This window comes from Canis lupus, chromosome 1 (assembly GCF_011100685.1).
Source record: "Canis lupus familiaris isolate Mischka breed German Shepherd chromosome 1, alternate assembly UU_Cfam_GSD_1.0, whole genome shotgun sequence".
Lineage (NCBI taxonomy): Eukaryota > Metazoa > Chordata > Mammalia > Carnivora > Canidae > Canis > Canis lupus.
Window position 1 is genome coordinate 72,685,554 of NC_049222.1, and position 26,846 is coordinate 72,712,399.

The 26,846-nt window shown below is 46.4% G+C and overlaps 1 protein-coding gene across 2 annotated transcripts; it reads left to right on the forward strand.

Annotated features, from left to right (window-relative positions):
• The first annotated feature begins 744 nt into the window (after window positions 1-744).
• On the forward strand, window positions 745-26,357 carry FBP1 (fructose-bisphosphatase 1). Of its 2 annotated transcripts, none has more exons than XM_038526900.1 (7): window positions 745-1,153; window positions 11,189-11,351; window positions 13,663-13,755; window positions 19,641-19,781; window positions 23,035-23,172; window positions 24,236-24,355; window positions 26,027-26,357. In XM_038526900.1, exons 1-7 carry the CDS (start codon window positions 984-986, stop codon window positions 26,216-26,218), a joined length of 1,017 nt encoding a protein of 338 aa, XP_038382828.1. In that variant the 5' UTR covers window positions 745-983; the 3' UTR covers window positions 26,219-26,357. The 2 variants fall into 2 exon arrangements, with proteins under 2 accessions (XP_038382828.1, XP_038382829.1); XM_038526901.1 differs by lacking the exon at window positions 745-1,153 and adding an exon at window positions 1,251-1,276.
• The last annotated feature ends 489 nt before the right edge of the window (window positions 26,358-26,846 follow it).

Consider the following 26,846-nt stretch of genomic DNA (forward strand, 5'->3'; position numbering starts at 1 on the left):
TAGTAGGTGTTCAATAAATGTTGTTCATGAATCAGTGTTGTCTTAAGACAACAGTGTTCTGGCTACATAGAGATCAGAATGTGGTCTGCAGAGTGTCTGGTCTCAGTGTGGCCTTCAGGGGACATTTCCCTGTGTCTGTGACTGTTTTTTTCTGCCAAACGCAGATACTTGAAAACTATGGTTTCCAATAGTTCTGGAAAGAGAGGAATCCTGAAAAGAAGAGGCCTGAAGTGAAGGATCCAGCCACGGGCCTTCAGACCCGTGAGGGACAGGGAATCCGCTTCTCCCAGGTTGGTGAGAAGAGCCCTGCGGCAGGCCGAGCAGGTTTGGGGAGGGCGGGGAGCAGGGGGCAGGTGGAGGCTTGAGGGGGGTGCGGGGGCGGCGGCGGTAGAAGCCCACGCGGAGACCCCGGCGCCCGCCAGCCCCCCCTCCCCCCACCCCGCGCCCCGCCGGCGCTGCCCTCACCCGCAGGACTTCCGTCTTGCAGCCTGGAGGGAGGGAGGGAGGGGTCAGGGCTGCCCCTGGGCGCCGGCTGGGGTGGGGACTGAAGGAGGTCCTGCAGGTGGCCCTGGGTGCCACTCCGCAAGGCCGAGGCCGGAGGCAGCCGCCGCCCAGACGCGGGGGCGGAGGGGGCGGAGGACGGGCCCCTGTGGGGCGCGGCGGCCCGAGGACCACACCGGGGCACCGGCGGGTCACCGCGGGGTCGGCGTGGGCGGAGCCGCGCTCGGAGCGGGAGGAGGCCCGGGGGCGGTGGTTTCCGGGGGCGGGGGCGGCGACCCGCGCCTATAGGCTCCCCGGGCCCCGACCGCGGGATCCTGGCCCGGCCGGGGTAGGCTCCGAACCGCGCCGACACTCCGGGCCGAGCCGAGCCGAGCCGAGCCGCGTCCTCCGCCGCGTCCCGCCGCGCGCACCTGCCGCCCGCACCTGCCGCCCGCACCTGCCGCGCTCACCTGCCGCCCAGCGCGCCTCAGGCCGGCCTCAGCATGACCGACCAGGCGGCCTTCGACACGGATATCGTCACCCTGACCCGCTTCGTCATGGAGGAGGGCAGGAAGGCCCGCGGCACCGGAGAGATGACCCAGCTGCTCAACTCGCTCTGCACCGCCGTCAAAGCCATTTCCACGGCCGTGCGCAAGGCGGGCATTGCGCACCTGTGAGTCGGGCCTCCCAGCTATCGGGCCGCGCCCTGTCTGTCTGTCCTGTTGGGGGTCTGCTCGGCAGTCCCATGTGCGGGGCCCTGGGCCTCCTGCTGTCAGCCTGCCTGCATGTCTGGCAGGTGGGAGTCCGTCTCTCTCGCTCTTTTTCTCTTTCTCTTTCTCGGGCAGCCCCTCTCGCAAAGCTTGTTGGACTGCAACCAAGCCCTGGTCACCCCTCCCTTCGGCGGGACCTGGCTCACGGTTCACACCTGCCTCTATCCTGCAGCAGTCTCCCCTGGACTGAGCAGTCTGCCTGTGCACCCGCTCTCAGGCTCCTCCTGCTGAAACTGGCTGGCCAGGCTGAGCACCTGCCCAGCCCACCATACCCAACCCAGCTTCATACAGGAAAGTGCCTGCACGATGCTTCCTTTCCCTTTCTCTCCTTTGATCTTCTTCCCTCCCTTTGGAATTGGGGACCCAAGTCAGGTTTTTAATTTGGTATCTCCTTTTTTTTTTTTTAAGATTTTATTTATTTATTAATGAGAGACAGAGAGAGAGAGAGAGGCAGAGACACAGGCAGAGGGAGAAGCAGGCTCCATGCAGGGAGCCTGATGTGGGACGCTATCCTGGGTCTCCAGGATCACGCCCTGTGCTGAAGGTGGTGCTAAACCGCTGAGCCACCTGGGCTGCCTAATTTGGTGTCTCCTTTACCCTCAGTAAGTCACATTAGGAGTGAAGGAAGCCCCAGGCAGGCTGGGAGGAAGCATACATGTCCAGACCTCTCAGGAGCAGCTGTGCTTGTTGCAAAGGGCTGTAGTAGGTCTGGGGCCGGGCCTGAGATTCAGATTCTGCATTTCGAAGAAGTTCTGTGGCAGGTGGTGCAGATGCTGAGAGTCTGCAGATCACATTGTGTGTAACAAAGAAATCATGGGACTTGGGGATTCGTTGGGCACCTACTTATGAGGCCTTTTGTAAGTAACACAAATACCCTTTGGTTTATTCTGGTGTGCACATTTTTTTTTAAGATTTTATTATTTATTCATGAGAGACAGAGAGAGAGGCAGAGACACAGGCAGAGGGATAAGCAGTCTCCATGCAGGGAGCCCGATGTGGGACTTGATCCTGGGTCTCTAGGATCATGTCCTGGACTGAAGGACATGGCCCATAGGTAAATAGCAAACAAATGGCATCATCATTCAACAATATAGAATGAATATCCTTCACTGTCAGTATGTATAAATCCACCTCTTTCTTTGTAAATGTTGTGTAGTGTTCCAGGAGTAATTTAACTCTTTCTCTAGGTTTGGCCATTTCACAGGTCTTTGTTTCAAATAGTGTCATACCTATGGAACAGGAGTTGGTGCCTGGTTGACAGGGCATGGCCAGGAATCTGGACACTCCTGTACTCGTATGGGAAAATAAGAATTTGGCTATGTCATTATGACATATAGTCAGTCGGGCAGGCAGCAATAAGACAGGGTCTCAAGCCAGGCCTCCAAATCACACTCATTATTTGCTTTGATATCTTGGATAAAAAGGCCAGTGTGCCTGCAAATAACTTTTTCAGCTGAAGGCTTGCCCTAGAAGGGCACGTACCCAGAGGTACGTCAACAAGATGATGACAGATTTGCAAGAACCTCACAGGTCTGAGTTTATGGAGCTCAGACATGGTGTTTCATCAGGGACACATCAGGAGTTTAAGAGTTGAGCCTGGAGTATCCTCTCTCTCTCTCTCTCTCTCTCTCTCTCTCTCTCTCGACCAACAGTTGCTCTTGTCGCCAGTTTCATTGTGGTTAATAAGACATTTATAGAATGGTAGAATTTGGCTGTCCAACCCTTCTTTGTACAGCTGAGGGCCTTGAGGGCAGGGGAGAGGAGGTGAGTGGGCTTGTTGCCTGGGCTGGGACTCTTTATGCCATGTGTCTCTGATTTTATTTTTCAAGCCAGTTAAAGCTCAACCAACTCTAAATCTCACCTATTTATTTTATTATTTTTTAAACATTTTATTTATTTATTCATGAGAGACACACAAAGAGAGAGGCAGAGACACAGGCAGAGGGAGAAGCAGGCTCCATGCAGGGAGCCCGACATGCCCGACCATGTGGGACTGGATCCCAGGACTCCAGGATCATGCCCTGGGCCGAAGGGAGGTACTCAACTACTGAGCCACCCAGGCATCCCTCACCTATTTATTTTTGATGCAAATTAAGAATTGTACCTCAAGAAGCCATTGCCTTCTAGAAAACTTGTTCTTGAAGCCTTATTTCTGTGCTCTGGCTCTCCCCTACTCACTCCCCAGAGAGAAAGGATGCTAATCTATACAAGGGGCAACCAGCATTTTGTTCTCCCAGGAGAAGAGTCAGCAGACCATAAGTGGATCTCCAGTGGCTTAGGCTTTTGCTTTAGGCATGTAGAATTGACTTGCCTTTGTACATGCTTCCAAATCACTGCTTGAAGAATTCACTGGTTCTATTTAATTCAACAAAATGTACTGAACACCCACAATGTACAAAATTCTAGAAGAGATTGGGAGATGAGAACAACACAGAGCTTATGCTGTTAGACAAATGTGGAATTAGTTATAAAACACAATAGAGGGGATCCCTGGGTGGCTCAGCGGTTTAGTGCCTGCCTTTGGCCCAGGGCGTGATCCTGGAGTCCCGGGATCGAGTCCCGCATTGGGCTCCTGGCATGGAGCCTGCTTCTCTCTCCTCCTGTGTCTCTGCCTCTCTCTCTCTCCCTCTCTCTCTCTCATGAATAAATAAATAAATAAATCTTTAAAAAAAAACTTAAAAAAAAAAACACAATAGAGATCCTGCAAGGTGCTTTCACAGAAGTTCCAAGAACATGTTTGTGGATGCAAAGAATTGTGGGACATCAAGATGAGCATTGGCAATGGGCAATGTCCTAAGGCCTGATGGCTGGAGAACATATTAAGCTGGGCAGTTGTGCAAGGAAAAGTAAGAGGTGGGAAAATATTTCTGGAAAATGTGCTCATTTGGTTTGATTAAAGCACGGAGTACATGTGGTGGGGTGTTTGTGGATGTGAAATTGTGAGTGCATTGGGTAGCATCCAATGGCAGAGGTGAATACTTTATATTTCGGGGGGCGGGGGCTGGTATGCAAAGGGAAGAGAATACAAGTTTTTGAGTAGGTTAGTGGTATGATTAGGAACTAATCTAGAGAGGATATGGCTGGAAGCACAGAGCCGGAAGACAGTTGAAACATGGGGAGAACCCACTGAAGTTGGAGGTGAGGAAAGAACAAACTGGAGCTAGAGCATTGGAAGGGAGAGCCTGGGGGAAAGAGAGAGCCTAAAGGAAGTCTTGAGTATGGGTTGAGCGAGAAAGGCAGGGAAGGTTCTCAAAGAGCAAGTTCTTGCAATTGAGAGCAGGGCTACCCCTTTAAAAAGTAGAATTCCAAAGCAGAAGCTGGTTTTAGAGGCTGGGGATGGATGACAAGATGATCTCGACATTTTGGAAATGCTGAACTTGAGGTATTGGAGTGCTATCCAGTTGGAGGTGTTGTCCAGCCTGCAGCTGCTTGGGCCTTGTGGAATTAGGGTGAAGCCTAGCCTGAAAGACTTGGCCACTGGATTTTAGTACCTTTGCCCTGAGGCAGAGAGGAAGAGGAGAAGAAAATCAGGACTGGATTTCATAGAGCAGGAACACGCAGGCCTTCAGAGCACAGTTTGGGGAGCAGTGGAGCTGGGCTCAGAGTCCTGGCTCTGCCACTCACCTGTGCTGATTTTGGCAATTGACGTAATAGCTCTGAGCCTCATATTCCCCATGTGTAAGATGGATATCACTTTTTTTCAACCTCAGAGAGTTGTGTGAGGATGAACTGATAAGTTTATTAAACAGATGCCAATATTATCATTATTTTCCTAGGCTGAAGATTATTATATATATTTCTGTAAACTGATATATCTTTGTCTTTTGCTTTTTAATCCTTAGTAGCTGCCCTGTACATCCCTGTACTTCCGCAGGCATGTATTCCAGGATAGAAATTATATATATATATATTTTTTTTTCAAGATTTTATTTATTTATTCATGAGAGACACAGAGAGAGGCAGAGACACAGGCAGAGGGAGAAGCAGGCTCCCTGCGGGGAGCCCAATGCAGGACTTGATCCCAGGACCCCTGGGTTGCGACCTGAGCCGAAGGCAGGCGCTCAACCACTGAACCTCCCAGGCGTCCCTAGAACATTATATATTAAAGCAATGTTGCACCATCAGGTTGATTACAGGAAATCTCCTATGCAGTTGACATGGTGTCCAGAAAAGTTGCTTTGATATATGGGGTTCTCTTAGTTGTTTGATAGGAGAAAATAATAGATCACTTTAGTTTTAATGTTGAAATTACAGATCAGTTTATGTGTTTATTTTCAAATGTCCAGAATTTATGACATTAAGCCTTTGGAACTTTATCAGATTTACTCTATTTTTCTTGCATTATCTTCTCCATATTACCAAAGAGTGAATTGTAATTTCCTTTCTGTACCAGAAGCACAGCCAGCCACCAGGCTGTTTGCCCACCTTTGGCTGGCATGAACACAAGTGAAGGTTGAGGTTTGTGCCCTTTGAAAGCTGCTCTGGCTGGCATCTCTTCTTCAACGAATTTCTGCTCTGACCCTTGGATATTTCTGAACAGTTGGCCATTTACCCCAGAATCAATCAATAACAGGTCATGTTACCTTCGACTCTGGTGATAAGAATTAAATAGTAATCTGCCTCCTTTCTCTTCAGTTGGGTGTTCTGAAAAGGAGCTCGTTCACTTGGTTCTTTTGCATGTTGTCGAGTGTGCTGCCTGCTTCACACTGTCCTATCGACTCCAGGAGGAAATACTAAGGGAAGGCTGAGTGTAGTCAAGCCTCCAACCCTAGTGTTTGGGGCTGTGCTCAGAAATGTTGCTAAAGGCAGCTTTCCCCTGATCATCATAAATCACAAATTTTATGGCTCATCCATTCTAGAAATCATGTGCAAATTTGAAATGCAATGCTAATATTTAATCCAAATTTCTAAGGCTTTTAAAATACAGGGCTAAATTTAACCTATCATTTTAAGGAGCTCCCTATTATATGAATTAAAGAGACATAGCTTTTTCAGAATTTTGATGAGGTTTATGGTACAAGGGAAAGAAGAGATATTGTAGGTAGCAGCTTTTCAAACTGATTTTTCCTCCCAACCTCCAGAAAGAGAACTCTTGTGTCTCTAGGGCTTTAAAAAGGAACCATCAAAAAGGCTCAAACCCTCACAGGGTTCTTCCCACCCATGAACTGCTAAGACTACCTGGCCAACTAATTTGAATAAAAATGAAGTGAAAAGTCACAGGCATTTCAAATGAAATACTATCCCCAGTAAGACTCTAGTTAAATGCAAACTTTGAGCACTTTCTTTTGGTGCCAGTTACCTGTAACACTGTTCTGCACTGGGTGGCTTCCAGAAGTTGCCTGCCAAACTGGTCTAGGGGTTGTGGTTTCCTCCTCCTCCTTCTTCAACCGAAGTTTACTTAGTGGATGCCATGGGGCTCCATTGAGAACAACATGGCTACGTTTGGCTCCTGGGAGGCAGGTGTGTCAGTCGATTAAACCTTATCCTTACAAAATCTGGAAGTAGAAATAATCCATCAAGGAGTTGAGACAATTTTGTATATAATCAGTATGAAGGAAAGGCAGACTTTGGAACCAGGTGTTTCTGGTGCAGTGTTCTTGCCAGGACCCATCTCACTTCTTGACATGCTTATATTATTGCCAAAGAAAATTTGGGATGGAAATGGAATGATGACACTTCTTGCTCACCTGCCTATGTATGCCAGGCTCTGTGCTAAGCCTATAGGTCAGTTCATTTGCCCCTACCTCCCCCATATACTAGGAAGTAGATATACTTAATTCCCATTTTTACAGATGAACCAAAGTCAGAGATGCTAAGTGGCTTTCCTGGGCTTGCTTGGATTTGAACTCTAGTGAGCTAGAGTCCCAGCTCATGGAGGAAAGTCCATGATGTTCCCTTTCCCTGTGTAATAACTTGAATGTAAGAGGAAAAAGCTTTCTTGGCAGAGCAAGTCACCAGCTCAGTCAACACATTTGTCTCTCTCCCTGCATAATCAGTGCCCAACTGCTACTGAGTCCTCTGGGTGGGTGGAGGAGGGAGCTTAACTTAGAGGTTTACAATGTGCTTGGGTCAACCCATTTTCTTCACCCTTTGGTTTGTTTCTCTCCACCGATTGTAAGGCATAGTTGGCCTCTGGAAGGCTTTAAAAATTTTTTAAAATTTATTTAATATTTTCTTTAACTGAGAAAGAGAATGAGCAGGGTGGGGGGAACAGAGGGAGAGGCAGAAGCAGATTCCCCACTGAGCAGGGAACCCAATGTGGGGCTCAATCCCAGGACCTTGAGATCATGACCCGAGCCAAAAGCAGATGCTCAACCTACTGAGTCACCCAGGTGCCCCTGGAAGGCTTTTTTGACAGTTGTGTGATGGTTTCCCTACATCCCTGCAGCCTCAGTTTCTGCCTGATTCTGGCCCTAGGGAACAACAAATTGGGAACCGATCTAAGGAAGAGCCCAGTGATGTGTGAAAGGGTGGTTGGTGCCATGCCCTTCTGTGCACAGCAGCTGGCACAAAAGTGGCTTCTAAACCAGGCCAGGCTTCTGGCCTCTGCTGGCCAATCCTGGAATCTGCCTAGAATTCCAGTTTAGGGAACACAGTTGATTTGCTTTGCAAGCCCTAATGCAAGTGTCCAGGTAGGCAAAGGCACAGGCCACCTCCCTGGACACCAACGCCATATCTGCTGCTCATTCTGTAGGCATGTGTCACTGCTGTCTCCTCGTGGCCATCGGAATCCACGGTGAAGGCTCTTTGTTATCTCTCTTTTGGGGCTTTTTTAAAAAAATTTTTTTTTAAATTTTTTAAATTTATGATAGTCACAGAAAGAGAGAGAGAGAGAGAGGCAGAGACATAGGCAGAGGGAGAGGGAGAAGCAGGCTCCATGCACCGGGAGCCCGACGTGGGATTTGATCCTGCGTCTCCAGGATCGCGCCCTGGGCCAAAGGCAGGCGCTAAACCGCTGCGCCACCCAGGGATCCTTCTTTTGGGGCTTTTGAGTAACAGTGACTGATCAGAATGCAGAAATTTCTAGTTTCAAGGGGGTTTCTGAAAACTTGCGGAGAAAATAAGCTCCATGCGTTCTTCAGCTAATTAGTTCCTGGAGGCTATTTCTCCTCTGTCGGAGTTGCCAGGAGCCTTGCCTGCTTTCAGCTTTTCATTGAGCTGTGGAGATGTGTTTCCTCGGGGACACCTTGCAGCCCCTTGGAGGCCCATCCTGCGGCGGGTTGGAGAAGCCTGACTGAGCGTTTGCCCAGCCTGGCCCACCCCTGAGTGGAATAAGGCAGGGCAGCGTGACAAACACGAGTCACATCTAGCTTCGTGTGCTAAGACAAAGCGCAAGGAATACTCAATGATGTGATGTGATTGTGGTTGTAATTACTATGGACATGGCAGTCTGGGAGCTGATTCTCCTGAACCCTGATTCTATCTTAGGATCTTTTCCCTATGTCTTTAAGACTTTCTTACCACTGGGGGTCACCAGGGGAAACCCACAAGATGTGCTAGGAGAGTTCAAAAGTATCCGAATTTTGAACTTGCGGGACCCAGAATATTCTATCTCTATATGTATTTTTTTTATGCTTCATGGGCAACTGGAGGATAGTTGGAAAAGGGTCCTTCTGGTTAAAACAGAGGAGGGACCTTCAGTGGGGTCAGGAGGAGGAAGTGAAGGTGACCACTCAGCCCTGCAGGGACCTGGACACAGAGAGGTGGCCAGCTATCTGCAAGTTTGGCAGGGAAGACAGCTCTTGCAGCGCCAGGTGTAGGGAGTATGCCCAGAGTGTTCATCTGCAGTGTTCTGTGGTGCACTGGACTATCATAACAGACAGGTGGTGTGCCACCCTCAGCAACCCAGATCAGGAGCTTAGAACCCCGGAGCAGCAATGAGGAACCTGGCGGTGGTCTTGATCATTCAAAAGCACTTACTTGTTTCTTGTTTGTCTCACTTACCAGTATCTAAGCTCTGTGAGGGCAAGGATGTCATCTGTCTTGCTCCACACTGTGACCCCAGCCCTAGGAACAGTTCTGGGGGCATGATAGATGTTGGGGAATTGAGGGGCACTCACACAGGTCTATAGGAAGCCTTTGAGGAAAAGGGGCCATGGCCTAACCCCTCCTTGCCCGTCTTGCCAAATGAGACACCCGAGCAGATACATGGTGTGGGCCAAAGTATGAAATAGGCCTTTCCCATGCCTGTGTCTGCTGCCTGGTCCCTTGGCCCCAGCCTCCCAGGCCTCTGCGGAACTGTCTCCATGGGCCTGCCCCTGTGGAGACTGTGCTAGTGGGCCTCCCACCCCCACATGTGAAGTGACTTTGAAAGTCGGTTGCTCCTCTACTCATTCCTTCAGGCCTGGGTTTCTGCTCTCCTTCATGAATGCCATTCATTCATGCAGCAAGTATTTATTGAGGGCCTACTATGTGCTGGGAGCAGGACACAGTGGAGGTAAACACACCCCTTGTCCTCCTCCCCATGGGAGTGAAGGATACAGCAACCATGCTAACATAAGGGGGGGATGAAGCTGGATGGGGGAGGGGGTCTCTGAGACCCCCCCCCCATAGCAGGTGCAGATCCCTAATGAGGGCTCCCTTGAGAGAGCAAACAGGGTAATTCACATTTTTTCTCACCTCATGGAACCCCCCAGCACCCCACAAAGTATCACTGCCTCAGTGGACATGAGCACCAAAGGAGACCCAGAGGGGACATGTGACTTGCAGAGGTGAGGCCTGAGCCAAGTCCCTGTCAGAAAGCTCTGGTTCCTTTGCATCAGCCTGTTCTTGTCTGCCTGAATTAGTAGTGACTTTAGGTGAGGACATCTCAGGCTAAGGAGGGGCGACACTTAAGGGCTGGTGGGGCCAGCGAGGGAGATGTCTTTGGGTTGGTGGCCCTGCCCAGCCCCTCTTGTTCCACCCAGAATTTGGCTACATTTTTTCTCCACCAGCATTGACCTCATGACTGAGGTGAGAAAGATTATGTGGAAAGCGGACAAGAGCCCAGATGCACGGGCTGCAGCTGTAAGTGTGGCAGATCCTTGGTCTCTGGCTCATGAACGAGGAGGAGCCGTGCTGGAGAGGGGCGCAGGGGGCAGAGGGCCGCAGGGACGGAATGCTGGCTCTAAGACAGCAGAGGACTGTGCCCCGGCCACGCCTGCGGGGTTACCTTCTGGAGCCAATCATGCCCGACCAGGCTTTCGGGTTGGGACAGTCCCTGGCGTGGGCTCAGTTTTGTTGAGCCAGAGACACGCAAGTTCTGTCTAGAGAAAATGCATGTGCGGGAGTCGGGGCAGGTGTCGCCGGGACCACCGGTTGTGCTCCAGAAAGCTCGGCCAAGGCTGCACCCTGCACCCTTCGCGGCCGCCACCATCAGCTGTTGAGGGGGTCTCCCCCATCTGACGCTCCCTTTCACACCCAGTCTCTCCTTGGCCTGAGCTTCCTCTCTCTAAAAACGTTCCTCCCCATTCAGTGTTTCTGCTGCAGCCCAGCCGGGACACCGCCTTTCTGTTCTATCAAACTGGGCTGCAGAAACCGTCCTTGCTCGCTGCACCTCTCAGCTGATCCGCACCTGCTGACCCGCACATTCGGGGAGTAAAGATGGGTTTTGGGGGGAGCTGGAAAAAAATCAATCTTTTTAATATATAAAGTCCAGCTATTACACTTATTAAAGTGTTTAAAAACTCTGGTATTAAAATTACAATTTCATGGAGCATTGTGACTAGGGAGAAAAAGCTAAAATGTCTTCTTAGGGGCCGTGATAAAAAGGTTGAGAAACATGGATTTAACACAAAGGTGTGCTGGGAACCCTTCTTCTTGTTTTGTCTCTCCTAAACCATGTGTCTTTTCTCCTGTCTTCTAAATCCTACTAAATACCAGCTTTCCGCGGGTTTACAGGTACATTGGCATATTCTGGTGGTCATGGCTTATATTCTTGCGGCTTTTGTTCCCTCTAGCTATGGGATTGCTGGCTCTACCAATGTGACTGGTGATCAAGTGAAGAAGCTGGATGTCCTCTCCAATGACCTGGTTGTTAACGTGTTAAAGTCATCCTTTGCCACCTGTGTTCTTGTGTCAGAAGAAGATAAGCACGCAATCATAGTAGAGCCCGAGAAAAGGGTGGGTCTGCATTTCTACTGTGGAGGGGTTCAATGTAACCACCTTCCTAGCTTTAGAAATGACTCCACTTGTTCAGCCAAACTAGAATCCTAGGAAACATCCTACATCCTTCCTAAACTATCAGTTATCATTTCCCAGATTCTAACTACCAAACATCAAGCCTATCCTCCACTGTCCACGCTACCACCATAGTTCATGCCATCATCACCTGCCCCCACCCATGTACTAGTATATTGGAGAGACACACATGTACTCATACTCATCCTCACCCCTAAATTTTTGTTGTCATGTTTAAGGTCCTTCAAAGTCTAGCTTCTCTTTTGCTTCATCTCCACCCACCAAATAGCCAAGCTTCATTCACAGTCACCTTTCCTGTCAATCTAAACTGCTTTCAATTCCTATCACTGATTTATAAAATTTTTAAATGTGATTTTATTTATTTATTGGACAGAGAGAGAGAAAAAGAGAGAGAGCAGGGGGAGCGAGAGAGGGAGAAGCAGGGAGCCTGAAGGAGGGGGCTTGATCCCAGGACCCTGGGATCACAACCTGAGCCTAAGGCAGAGGCTTAACCTACTGAGCCACCCAGGCACGCCCCTGATTTATACATTTTAACACATTGGGATCCCATTAATTTGATTGCTTCTTGAGGGCAGAGGTGGATTATATTCTTTTCTGTATCCCAATATCTAGCACAGTACCTGGCAGCTTGTAGGTACTTCGCAGTAAGTTGTCGAAAAAATGAATGAAAGGCTATAGCCAGCTTTTGAGGAACAACAACAATCATAGGATTTAAAAAAAAAAACAAACATTTGAGATGTGATGTGCACATATATGGGCTTATGATCTTTCCCCATTTGAGATGGAGACAGGAAAGAGTAGCATTAGAAAAGAGTAATTGGAAGATGAATTTAAAGAGGTTGCCTGATGTCCAATTTTTGACCTTTATAAGAGTGGTGGAGAGCCACATCTGATTAACTTAACTTGTTTTACATCATTCCTAAAATACCACTTTATGTCAGATTCAAAGTTCATGTTTTTCTCTGCTAGGCTTCTCAAGATAGTTGGTAGTTTTAGGCATGTGGATTGAATTTTGTGTTGAATATCCTCTATCAGCTACTCCTAATTTCCCTGCCTATAATGTGCCTTGATAATAGGCATGTTTCTGTTTTCCACATGACAGTTTCCTGCATGGACCAGGGTGATTTGTTAAGAGCAATAGGTCAGGGAATCAGAGAAACCTCTTAATTTGATGCAGAACATTTAAAAACCACATCTTAAAGAGGCTAATCTGAGATAGAAAATCCCCAGTGGTATACTGGTAAACTCTCTTAAAAAAAAAAAAAAAATCTCTGAGGCCCCTGCGGGTGCTCAGTCAGTTAAGTGTCCAACTCCTGATTTCAGCTCAGGTCACAATCTCAGGTTTGTGAGATCATGCCCTGAATTGGCCTCTGTGCTGAGCATGGAGCCTGCTTAAGATTCTCTCCCTCTCCCTTTGCCCCTCTTCCTGACCGCCCCCCACCCCCGCCATAAGCACTCTCTCTAAAAAAAAAAAAAAAAAAAAAAGGAAAATCTCTGATTTGTAGCACATGCCAATTTCAACTGGGTGAATATGCCCCATAATTTATTTCAAGCTACCAACATGACATCACTGAAAGCAGAGGTTGAGAAGGGATGTGCACAATTAGCTCTTGGGTACCTATAGCAACCAGCTCCAGTACACCATGGAAAATCCAGTTCAAAGAATGAAATTCTGATAGTCCTACTATGCCAGAGAGTTATACCCTTTGGGAATCATGGTAGGACTGTTGTTGGGAACTCTGTGCATTGCAATCTCCTGTCATCTCTAAGACCTGCACGAGAAGGTGTTTTTGTTTTTGTTTTTTAACAGATCTTAATGTTATCTTTGCTTCAGCTATGGGATTCTTATGTTTTTTTTTTCTTTCCCTTGTGAATAAAGAGAAATTAGTGACTAGGCTTGTTTCTTTTTTTCCTTTGGCTGCCAGGAAACTCAAACCAAACTTATGATTCATCTATATCAACAGTGTAGGAAATTATGACTTATTTTTCTGTATTTCATCATCTTTATCTAGATCTGCTCTTCTAAGTTGTGTCTTGTCTGCCTAATAATCCTTTGGGATAGATATTTTGTTGTTGTTGTTTTCATTCTGCTTGCCACCTCATACCTTCCATGACAGAGTATAAGTAAGGCTAACATTTCTTGAACTAGATTCCCTTGTTTTACCCTCTTAGTATACTCTTTGTTTTGTCATAATTTTAAAAGTAAAGTTGAATTTCCTTTTTCTTTGCTCAGGGTAAATATGTGGTCTGTTTTGATCCCCTTGATGGATCTTCCAATATTGACTGCCTTGCATCCATTGGAACAATTTTTGGCATCTACAAAAAGGTAAAATGTCACGTACTGAGGCCTGGTTTAAGATAAAAGGTTAAGGTTGAGCTTCCAGTACTATTTCACTTATTCATGGAGTGGCCAGGATGTACATCATGAAACTCTCTGGGCTTTGAGATAGGTTTATGTCTCAGGTTCTGACTTTTCCAGCATTAACTGCTTGCTCATGATCTGTTAAAGTAGTTTTTTGTTTTTTGTTTTTTTTTTTTTAATTTTTATTTATTTATGATAGTCACAGAGAGAGAGAGAGAGAGGCAGAGACACAGGCAGAGGGAGAAGCAGGCTCCATGCACCGGGAGCCTGATGTGGGATTCGATCCTGGGTCTCCAGGATCGCGCCCTGGGCCAAAGGCAGGCGCCAAACCGCTGCGCCACCCAGGGATCCCTGTTAAAGTAGTTTAAAAGAAAATATAGTAAAACATGGGCAGGAAGAGAAAGATATTTCACTTTTTTTTTTTTTTGATATTTCACTTTTTTTAACTGTATCTTGCTTTTTCTATGGAAAAGGAGAGTAAAAGTTAGAGACAGTATAGATCAGTTAGAGTGATCATACTATGGCAACTGAGAATTATGATTCTAATAAGAGATTATTTATGTCAAAATTGTCCTTTAAATCCTTTGAATCAGCGGTCTGCAAACCATGACTCCCTGGGGCTAAATCTAGTTCCTTGTCTGATTTGTATGGTCTGTGAGCAGAAAATACCCCTTTTTCATTTTTCAATAGCTGAAAAAAAAAAATCTAAAGACTACTATTTTATGACCTGTGACATTTATGTAAAATTTAATTTTTATCCATAAATAAAGTTTTAATGGCACATGGTCAACTCATTTGTTTACATATTGCCCTTTGCTGATTTTGAGCTGCTCTGGCAAGGGAAAGTAGTTGTGATTGAGATGGTGATGGTAAAGCCTAGAATGTTTACTCTCTGTCCCTTTGTGGAGAGTTTGCTGCACACGGTGTAGTGTGGGCACCTGGACTCCTGCCCGGGGTCTTTCACCTGTGTGAGCCTCTTTCCTACTTTATCTTTGTGCATGTGTGTGCTTGTGCATGTCCACGTGTGTGTGTGAGAGCCTGCATGCATGCCCGTGTGACTGTGTGTGTGTGTGTACGTGTGTTGGAACAACTCAAGTACACAGACAAGTGAAAAACTGAATATCAATGGGCCCATTGTAAACTAATATGAAATGTAAAATATGTCACCTTGGCTTCAGTGCTCCTTGTGTGTTTTAGAATTGAAACCTCACAGACGTGGTTGAACCTGATCCCATTTTCTTCATCTCTGGGGATGAAGCAGCTTAGTTCGGCGGGTCTCTGAGCATCCTCCCAGCGCACTTGGGCCAGGATACAAAGGCCACAGCTTGAGAAGTGAGACCACAATTCGTACCTTATTTCTCACAGTGACTTGTTGTCTAGTACTGCATGGAATTTCATTCTGAACACATAGACCACTACGGGGTGGTTTTCTTTCATCACTGGATTGGATTTTGCTTTTTTTGGTCTTGGCTGAGAGGCAGATCCACATCTAAATCAGTTTGAGTGATAGAAGATTCTAAGGCTCATAACAAAAAGGCAAAGGCTATTTTCCAGGTCAAACCATGAAACATACCATTCCTGTTATGTGGAGGGAGGAATTTTACCTATAGAGTGTCAGATCTCCAGTAGTGGAAGAGAGGTTCCTAGCAAAATTCCTTCTATGACTTAACCAAAACTGCAGCTGATGGTTGCTGGCCCAGTCTCCATCTCAGCTCCCTCAATGCAGACTCTTTTAAGGAAAGAAAAATCCTTAGAAAACCGAGAGCCAGAAAACAAGCTATCAGCTTAAAAAATCAACACAGCTTGCAATAGGAGCTTTAGTTATGAATGCTATAGCTCAACAATGAGTCTCCATGCTTTTCTTAAGAAACCTGAAGTGGCTCTCTTTAAAGACTAAAAAAAGTGAGTGTCACACCTACCTTTATGTCATTTCAGTTTGTTTTTTTATAAAGATTTTATTTATTTATTCATGAGAGACACAGAGGCAGAGACATAGGGAGAGGGAGAAGCAGGCTCCCTGCGGGGACCCCGATGCAGAAATCGGTCCCAGGACCCTGGGATCACACCCTGAGCCAAAGGCAGACGCTCAACCGTTGAGCCACCAGGTGTCCTCAGTTTTTAAACATCTTATTTATTGTTTGGAACCATTTGAAGGCTTATGGGGCATAAACATTGATGTGACTGATACTTCAAATGAAGCACATTTCCTGCTTTCTGCAGGGATGGTTCTGGGCTAGAGGCCATCTCCTTGGGGCACAGCATTAGTGACTGGAACCTGGCAGCAGGGTTCAGGCCCTGCCTGCGTGATGCCTGGGAACAGGTTCCAAAGGTATCTCAAAGGGTACATGGTCCAGTGTCCCAGATAGTTCCTGCCGTGGAGACACCCAGAAGGGGGAGAATTCCCTTGAGGTGTTGAGTGACCATCATGGTTAGAATGTTTTTCCACATATTGAATCAACATGTCTCCCTATTGCTCATTTGGCCTTTTAGAGCATCAGAAAATAAGGGTTTTTGTTTTGTTTTGTGTGTGTGTGTGTATGTTATGTGTTTGGAAATGGCTTCCCTGCCCTGCCCTGCCCTCCTTTCTTTAAAAAATAAATATATATATAAATATATATATATTTTTAAATTAAACATGTTTTATATGAGTTGATTTTAGACCTCTCTCTAGTGTGATCACCCTGTACTGGACATATTCTAACTTACAATGTCCTTTCAAAATATCCAGTCCCCACATCTAAACACAGAGTTTCAAAAGTGCTCTAGCAGTTTCAGAATCCAATTTAAGTCCTTTAACTGAGTCCAGGGAGACTTATTAATCAATAACCATATGGAATGTAGCTTCTTGACACTGAGAGTTTCAATTCTATGGGACCTTGGGCAAGGTAACTCTCTGTGCTTCTTGTTTCCTTATCTGTAAAGGGGAGGTCCTGAAAATTAGGACTAATGCCCTGAAAATAGCACCTGGCACATAAGAAGTGCTTGATAAATGTTAGCTATCCATGTTACATGTTTTGTGTATTAATATTCAATGGACAGTATCAGAAGTCAAACTAACTTAAGAAAGGCATGAATAAATGGAGGGAGGGAAGGAAGGGAGAAGAAAATTATTGGTTTTCCTAACTAGAAAACCCAATGGATAGATTTGCTTTAGGTGCTGCTGCATTCAGGGACTCAGACCATGCAGCAGGAGACACTTCCTGTCTATCTCTACTACGTTCCTCCTCTCTGGTGGGAGAACAGTGCCCAGCATGTCTGGTTTCACACCCAGCCCTCTCAGTAAGTCCAGCAGAAGATGCAAGCCTCTCTTCCAACAATTCTAACGAGAATGTCTTCTCACTGAGCCTGATTGGCTTGGCTTACATCACGGGGCCATCCCACACCAACACTATGGCCTGAGCCTGCAATGATTTGGTTGGCCAGGCTGAGGTCACCTGCCCACCCCAGAGCTGTGGGCGGTATCTACAGGAGATTAACGTGCAGTTATCAGCGGAAGGGTGGTGGATGCTGGCCAGGCAAAACCAACCCATGTTCACTGCCGATTATAAACTCCTTGAGGGCAGGGACCTTGTCTTACATATTTTTTTGTAGGCTAGTTGCCTAGTGTGACAGTAAGTGAACGATACTGGCTGAGTTATGGGGGACTCTCTGAATGCTCCATGAGCCCTTCCAAGCAGACCATCTGGTGGGGACAGCTTGTTCCCACGTCTGTCTGATTTTCTCATCTACCACTCCAAGTCTCCAGAATCCATGGTGTCTTCCTCTATACCCCTTATGAGGTGGTAGGGAATAGAGCAAACCAATACCTACAGTAGGTTGTGGCCTGGAATAGGTAGAGACAGGCAGGGTCTAGGGGCTTTCTGGTTTTGCCAAGGGCTTTATGTGCATTGGTCAGTACATGAGCACCTGTATGAGAATGTGACGGATCCCCTTGAGCAAAGGCCTTTCCTGCTGGGGTTTGAAGGAAGGAATTCATGCATTGGAAAGATCAGGCTAGGAAAGAATTCCTCCTAGTCCACGATTCCACAGCATTATTTTCTCTTTGAATGTGTGGGTCATAGACAATGTTCCCATTTCTTATTCTATGAAGTCAGAGAATACAATTACTAGGTGACAACATTTTGGGAAAGGTCATTTACTCTTGCACCTTTGGCACAGGCAGGCATGGATGATTCTTGGTGAGGTAGATCTCTGAGGGATTTTTCTTAGTGGAGAAGTTATTATTCCAATCTTTTATTGGCTCCCAGTTAACTCATCTGTCTTCATACAGCTGATCTGATTTCTCATTGCACTGGCAGGGTTAAGTAGTTATGATAGAGGATAGTTGGAAACCTCACTGGCTTTGAAGGAAGTTGGTTCTTTTTTTAAGGTTGGGTATTGGCAAAATTTGGAATTTGGGAAAACAACTCAAATTTTTGATAGTATGTTTATTCTGTGTTTAGATGCAATGCACTATTCTATGAACACAAACCAGACTAAATCAAATAACTTGACCTAACCCAACCAACCAACCAACCAACTAACCACCTATGTGAAAACCATTTATTAAACACAAGGCATGGGGATGAGGGGGAGAAGGGGAGAAATGCCTTTATGATTCTTCCTTTTACATAAAGTTTGGTGCAAGAGTCACATGTGGTGCACAATAAAATGCAGATTCTCAGGAACACCCTCCCCTTAGAAAGTCTGGCTTAGTAAGCCTAGGCTGCAGCCCCAGAATATGCTTGTCTAATAAGCCTCCCAGGTGATTCTGATGCAGAATCATCATCACTTTGAACCACACTTTCAAAAGTTACAGGGAAAAATTACCAGGAATGTTTTTGCTGGGATGGCCTCCATCTCCAGCATTGTGATACAGATGCCCATACTTATTTTTAGCTATTGGAATCTCTGGGTGAGGAAGGAATAAATGAAATTGGCAGAAATTGCCCATTTTCATTTCTGTTTAAATTCAAGTAGAGACTATTCTAGCTGAAAGATTTGAGGTTGTTTTGAGGACCAAATAAGCCAATCAAGTGTTAATAAAGAAGATCATCATCTTCTTATCAGTTATCAACCATTGATTAGAAGCCATCTCCTTAAGGCATCCCCTTCCTTAATATCAAACTATGGTCAGAGGACCTACTGGGCCATGTTTTTAATGAAACAAAATAGGAAAGATTAGAGTGCATATTATATTCTAAGTGTTAAGTATTACTTTGTTGAATTTGTGTAGTTATGTGTGCATGTGCATGTGTGTGGGTACTGGTGTGTGGTGTAAACGTATTTTTTTTTGCTGTGAGTGTGGTCAAAAAAATGGAAAGCAACTGCCCCACCCTGTATTGACTCTGGAGAGATATTCGAAGTTTCATTTCTGAGAATTGCTTGGATGCCTGAGTGACCACTGAGGCGGGTGCCTCAACTGGCAGGAACTCATAAAATTGATTTCCTTACCAGACTAGCAGTCCTGCAGCCCAGTCTTAATATGTCTAAATAAGGATGGAGTAGGGCAGGTGGAAGACATTGATGCCTGTAATAAGATTAAATTAGTGGGAGCTGGCAAGAAGGCACACTCTTTTTTGAAAGTGATAATGGAGAAATGAGGGAATATCAAATTAGTAAAATTGGAGGAGGGCCCTGATTGGAAAGAAGGATCCAGATGCAGGAAATCTGTGGTATGAAGGGAAGGCTTCATGGTAATGTAATCAGGGTATTACTGATATGTGGAGAAAGGCCCCTCTGGGAAGATGCCCTGTTGCATTAGGAGAGTACCTTGACAATGCATCTTGCTGATGACTGAACTGGAAAAAAAGAAACCCCAGAGAAACCCAAACAAAAGCATGTTGTTTTGTTTTCTTTCTTTGTCCCAGAATTCAACTGATGAGCCTTCTGAGAAGGATGCTTTGCAGCCAGGCAGGAACCTGGTAGCTGCTGGCTATGCCCTGTACGGCAGTGCCACCATGTTGGTCCTGGCTATGGTGAATGGCGTCAACTGCTTCATGCTGGACCCGGTGAGAGACCTTGTGGGAGGTTATGTGCTTGGCTGGTGACTGTTTGCAGGGGTCTGTTGTTTGTGCGAGAAGAGGTATGCAGAGGTGGGAAATGAGGCCCACAGAGGGCCAGAGATGATGGGATGGGCAAGGGTGTGAGGAAGATGGAAGAACCATGTGTATGTCATGAGAAGATTACTGAGGTGAGAAATAATATGTGTCTGGACCATAAAAGGGAGTCATTGTTCCAAGATTAATTCTTTAGAACAGACATTATTCAAATGACTCACTGCCCACTGAGTTTAGGTGGGCCGAATAAATGAGGGAAGTGTGCTGGGGAAAGAAAGCCAGGGGCAATGGTGGGATGGGGGTAAGTCGGAGAGGTCTAGCAGTTGTTACTATTTGGGAATAGGGGCCCAGTTTTGCCAAAGCTTCTAATGTCTCAAGAAACTGGATTAAAAAAAATGCAATATTTCTAGATTTGTAAAACATAGGTGCTAGCCAACTAAAACACATTGATGGACCAGATGGGGCCCTGTGGATGGTCTCTTTGCCACCCACTACATCCATGACAAGCTTGTTTTGCAGACGTGAACAGCTGTCCCAACTGATGCTGTGGATTGTATTGTTTCTTCAGACATAGCTACCAGATCCATTTGATGTATGTGCAGGTGAATGCTCCGTGAACACTTGCAGTTTTGAGAAGGCCTTGATAAACTCAAGGAAAAGAAAATAAAGAATGAAATGTGGATAAGTCCTCATTCTGTTATAAGGAAAAGCTACTTAGTGGAGAGGAGCCCAAGATGCTGTGAAATATATTCATTAACAGCTTGAATTTGTGGATAATTTCTTCCCCATGTCCATTAATTGGAGTTACTTATTCAGGTAGATGACAGTTTCAATAGAGCAGATGAACCGGGGAAAGAAATCTCTTTCACTATTTGGTCCAACCTACAGTAGAATATAGAATTCAGTAGGTGGGCACATGCGTCAGGCATCTGACCCAGTGCCCCAAAGGGAAAAGAATTGGGTTTATCAATACCTTCTAGTTTTAGACATGTCCTCCTATGCCAGTAATGAAACTTTATTTATTTGGTGCTTTTTGTTGATGCACCAAACCCAGGGTAAAAAAAAAAAAAAGAGCTGGCTGGAATCTGCTGGGAGACAGGTGGCTCCTGGTGAGGTCCTGGGCTTTGTGGGCGTGGCAGTTCATATAAACGAGAAGGTAGGCTGCCTTGGCCCTCTGCACTCTTGTACTATTGGACTTTGCCTCCTTGGAGGAACTGGTGCTTAATAAATAAACAAGGGCAGAAGAAACGGCACTAGATGCAGCCTCCCAATGAGGCGACCTCAGGGGAAAATAGTGGCAGAACCAGAGCAAAGTTCGCCCTGAGCTTAGTGTGCAGTTTCTGGAACCACTGAAGTTTGCAAATGTACTGCTCTGCCAGAGATTTACTGCTTCCCCAGACAGTCTTCCAGTGACTTCTCTGTTACCTTTGAGTTGGTGGACGTGTAGAAAAAATAAAATCTCTTCTTGTTTCCAGGTCTTAGACCCATGTCCCCAGGAGTTAGTTTCTGTGTATTTGATAGGCTTTCACCTCCCTGAGCTAATGGCCCGCCAGTGTTCAGAACAGTGCAGGCCTGCTGTGATACTCTCCTGCTGGGGACACCATCTCATTAACCTACAGCTCACCCCTGCCTGCGGGCTGAACCTTGGACCCCCTCAGCGCTTTCTTTTCATTTTGGCTGATGATTTCTGCTAAAAAGACTGAGACAGCTCTATGTGCATCTCCAGCTGGCTTTACCTTTCAGAAGGCTTTCAGTTTCTTGTCTATACTTGGAGGAGACTCCTCCTTCATGTCTGGGATGTTCTGGCCAGGTACCAGGGCAGGGCGTCGGGGAAGCGTGGCTTTGTGAGCTCTGCAGCACCCATTGTGTGGTGGCTTGGTTTTCAAGACCTTGTTTGTAAAAGTATTTATTTATTTAGTTAGTTTTCTGATTTTTAAAGGATGTTTCTACAGAATTGTGGTCCAAATTTTTGGAAATAAAAAAAAAAAACATAAAAGATAAAAAGAAGAACCACTCACATGAAACCTTCCAATAAGCATGGTTAATTCTAGTGTCTTTTTCTCCTTTCCCATCTGCATCCTCCTTCCTGCTCTCCTAGTCCTCCTTCCATCCCTCCCTGTCTTCTTTCCTTTCTAGGGCAAACACATTCCTTACCTGCAGGAGCCACTCTCTGCGATGGGGGTAGATGGCTGTACTGCCTCTTTTCTTCTTATGTCTTGCCTCCAGGGAGCAGCCCCCTCCCCGCAAGGGCAGAGCTTCAATCACCCTCTTCTCAGGACACTAGGACCCCCAAACTATCCTCTGTTCACAGCAATAGGAGTGAGGTGACGCTTCCTCTCCGAATTCCAGTCTCCCCTAAAGCACATTGGCCCTAAGGGCATCGACTCAACACTGGGACTTGCTGGACTTAGTGGCAGCAGTTCTGAGAAATGTTGTCCAGATCAGCAAGCAAAGGCACTTGATGTCGTAAATGCTGTCAGTCAGGACTCAGGATTCTCTTCTTTTCTGTGGCAGCGCACAAAAAGGGAGCGCCAGGGCAGAAGTGGAAGCTGAGAGCGCACTGAGCACGCCCTGGGACTTGGTGCCCACCTCTCCTGTACCCCACCTCCTGGCTGCGCCAACAGATTTTCTTGGAGAGGCAAAGTTGTATATTGCTTTGAACACACATTTCCCTTCCCCCAACCCCTGGGGACACTGCTATTTATTTTTTGTTATTTTGTGTTATTATTATTATTACTTTTTCATCATGATAAATGTGCTCTTTAATCCCCATTGCACCCCACCCCCCCAAACCAGCAGCTCATCCTCTATACCTGAGACTCTGGTCCTTGGTCACTCTGTCTCTCTTTTTCCTTTGAGTGTTTGTTTCTTAAACTCCACATATGCATGGACTCACAATTCTTATTCTCCGTCAGGTTTTGCTGCTGTTTTGTGCATTTCTGCCCTCACTACTTTTGTATGGTTTCCTCCTTGTTTCGCTGAAACCATTTGAAAGCCAAGCGCCTTGCCTGGCTCCCCTGACAACCGGGGCGGCAGCTCTTCTCTCCTGTTTTCTTTCCTCCCGCTGACTCTCCGACTCTCCGGTGCTCCCGTGGTCCCGTTCACCAGTCCCGGAGGGGCAGGCGGGGGACACAGTGTCCCAGGGACCTCACACAGGCCTGGGGGACGCGGCTCACGCTCTCTCCCTCTCCTTCCTGTCTCCCAGGCCATTGGAGAGTTCATTTTGGTGGACAGGGATGTGAAAATCAAGAAGAAAGGGAACATCTACAGCCTCAACGAGGGCTATGCCAGGGAGTTCGAGCCCGCCGTCACCGAGTACATCCAGAGGAAGAAGTTCCCCCCGGTGAGTGAGGGCCTGGCCAGGGCCCCCGGTGACGCACCCATATGTTGGTTCATGCCTCACCCTGGAGGCTCCAGGCGGCGGGGGTGGCCGGGGCTGGGATTCCACAGAGCGCTGACCCCATGCGGAAGGTCCCATCTGTACTGGCGACCGGGACTCCTGCGCTTGGATGTCAAAGTCCCAGGGCCGTGTCAGCCTCTGCTACTGTCTCTTGGCAGAAGAAAATCCGGATGATCAAGTCAGCCAGATGAATGAGTTCATGGGCAGTAAAACGTTTCCCTCTGTGGTCCCTGATGTCAGGGGCACGGAGCGTGGTCCTCTTACCTGGGTGCCTGCCCGGGGCGGCCACTGGGTTGCTGGCAGCCATCTCAAGGCTAAGAGTGTCCTTCCTGGTACCCTTCTGAAGAGGTTAAAATCATCAAATACGAGAAGAAATGGTTCTATGTAGGAATATCCAATATTGTCATCTCTTACCTCAACGCCATTGAAAGCTGTTGTGTTATAAGGAGGAAGCCCAGATATTGTTAGTATGACATTCAGGGCCACAGAGCTGGCCCCAGGGTCTCTTTCCAGGTTTATTATCTCTCCTTCCACCCTACCCTACATTCCCTTCCCACCCCCTGAACCCTGCACACATGCTGTGTACCAGGTTCCTCCCTGGGCCTCAGGGAACCAGCATCTGCTTCTCTGGGATGCTGGGCTTTGCTTGGACAGTCCCCACCCTATACTGCCCACCCCCCCCCCCAGCCCCATCTCCCTTGCCCAGCTCCTTGGCTTGGCAAAATCCTTCTCAGCCTGCAAGGTCCTGCTAAAAGGTATGATTCTGTGATTCCTGTCCCAGTCCCATAGCCAAAATCAACCACACCCTCCTCGGGGCTTCTGCAGGTCATTTGATCCTATTATAAGATGTGTAAGAGGCTGACTTTTCTGCTCCTGGGAGACAGGATATTCATCAGGTTTCCTAGCCACATCCCCAAACACGCCCCTTGTAGGTGCTCATTAAATGATTGTTGAACTGGATGAGTATAGAGGACAACCCTGATTACTGTTGGTCTTTCCCTTGCAGGATAACACAGCCCCTTATGGGGCCAGGTACGTGGGCTCCATGGTGGCTGATGTCCACCGCACCCTGGTCTATGGAGGGATCTTCCTGTACCCAGCGAACAAGAAGAGCCCCAAGGGAAAGGTAAACGAATCTCCTGAACAGTAGTTGAAAATCAGTGGATTCCATTTGGAGCCCAAAGGATTTGATTTAGGAAGAAAGAGAGATTATAGCAGCCTTATATTATATAATATAATTAATATGACATATTAATTATATTGCTGCTACACTCTGTGGTAGGAGGCTGGGGATGTCTGTGGCATATTCTTTCCTAGATTGAAGGATGTCCTACTTAAAGCCAGGTGATATCGGCTTAAAATGGTTTCTTGAGAGCCCCCCCATTGCTAAAGATAAGTAAATAGTGTTATGGTCAGGACGGATGCTTCCAGTGGGTGTCTGGTTTGGCCTGGGCAAAATGAAGGCCATTCATAATGTGAAATGAAACAGTTCAGCTTCATTACCAAGGTAGAAAATCAAATATGTATCCTATAGAGGTTTCCTTTGATTGCTTTCAAAAGGCATAACATAGAAATAATTAATGAACTGATGTTGGCTGCTTGGAAAATGGTACCTTCCCAGAGAAGGAAAGAGTCTCTGGGGAAACCTAGAACTTTCAGGTAACTATTACCATCGACTGTACTGCTCTAATGCCCGCACTGCCCTGAAGCCATGGGGTGGGGGTGGGCTGTGCTGCTTACACTGGCTAAGGGACAGCCTACCTTTCTTCTACATGGTGACAGTGTGTTTCCTTCCCAAATATTGTCCCTTTACTTTCCCCAATAGACAGATTGTCTTAAAAAAAATTTTTTTTTCAAATATGAGAGAAGGAATGGGAGCAATAATCTCCTTAAGATAGTTAGAAATGTGTATGTTCCAGATATGTTCAGATTTCTGTTTACAGCCATTGGTGTCAGTTCACTGAAGACATTCTTATTTGCTTAAAACACCACTCTTGTCATCGCCACCTCTGGCATCCCAACCTGTGCGATTCACCTATTCTATAGCACTTTTCTTTAATGTCTCCAAAAAATTGTTTCTTAATGCGAATATTGAGGTTCCTCCTTTTTTTTTTTTCTCCAATTTTGCAAATCTGGCCATGATACCTGTATGGAAATAGAGTCAGGAAACACCTGCAACAAGCTGTCTGCTCAATAGGCAGACTGCATGAAAATGCATACAATAAAAAAGTTAATATTTAAAAGTAAATGCCAAGATGTATAACATACTAAATCCCAACCCTGAAGCCTTCAGAGAATTGTAAAAGGAATGTGTACAGGGTTGCAAACAATATTATACTGTTTGGAGGAGCCAGTCTGCTTTCCAGATGTCTGCAGCCAGACACTACTATGGACGTTTAATGCTTTTAGAATAGGCAAAGCTCCATCCAAAATACACAGAGTCACTCATTAGGTCCAGTTTCTGTGCTATAAAGAGAAAGGGACCATCAATTCTGCCAAAATATCATTCAGTCCTGAGTCCAGGTGGTCTGTCTCACATTTGCATCAGGCAATCTATTGCTGGCTCTGGCTTGATGAATGGCTTAATTTAACCAAATGGTTAAATGGTTAAATTAACCAATAGGTCTGAGAGGCAGCCTTGGGGGTGAGGACTACTACAACCTCACGGAAGGAAAGATGGAGCATCGGTGACCTTGGAAACTCCCACCAGCTCTGTATTAGTTTGCTAGAGAACGCATCCCTTCTCTGTGTAATATTTTCTGGTGTGGGTGAGCTGCTCTTGGCTCTTTTTTTCCAGTTGAGACTCCTATATGAATGTAACCCAATGGCCTACATCATGGAGAAGGCAGGAGGATTGGCTACCACTGGAAAGGAAGCCATCCTAGACATCGTTCCCACTGACATCCACCAGAGGGCACCAGTGATCTTGGGGTCACCTGAAGATGTGAAGGAGTTCCTGGACATCTATAAGAAGCATGCTGCCAAATGAGGAACTGGCCTTGCCCTGCACCAAAAAGAATTACCATTTATCTGGACCTTTTATCTCATAGGGTGCTACCTCTTTCTGACTGTGCATCACACATTCCCAGACAGCAGAAATAAAAAACATGGATAATTTCACCATCAAATATCTGTGTAGTGTCTGGTGCTGTCTTGCTATCTCAGTAATGCCACTGAGGGCATATTTTGAGTGGATGGGGGAGAAATAAACATATTCTTCCTTTTTCTAAAAAAAAAAAAAGTCTTCTTTGCTTTGTGTGAAATAATAGTAGTAGTAATAATAACAGTGAATGCCTATTCCATTAGAGAATTCATTTAGTTTTCACAACCACCTTATGAATTACATACTCTACATAAATAATCCCTTTCACAGATGACAGAATAGTGAACAGAGAGGTGAAGTCATCAAGGTCTCCAGCCAATGAGCAGTGCTGGGATACGAACCCAGGTAGTCTGGCCAGTAAACAGAGTTAACATGCTTGTCTTGCATGTTGTCCGTTCGGGTATGAGTGCACAGAACTAACTTGAGCAGAGCTGTTTACGCTTCCTGGGCTCTGGACAGGTAAAAAGTTAGGGGCTATTCATCTATGACCTGTTGGCCTTGCATATGTAGATGT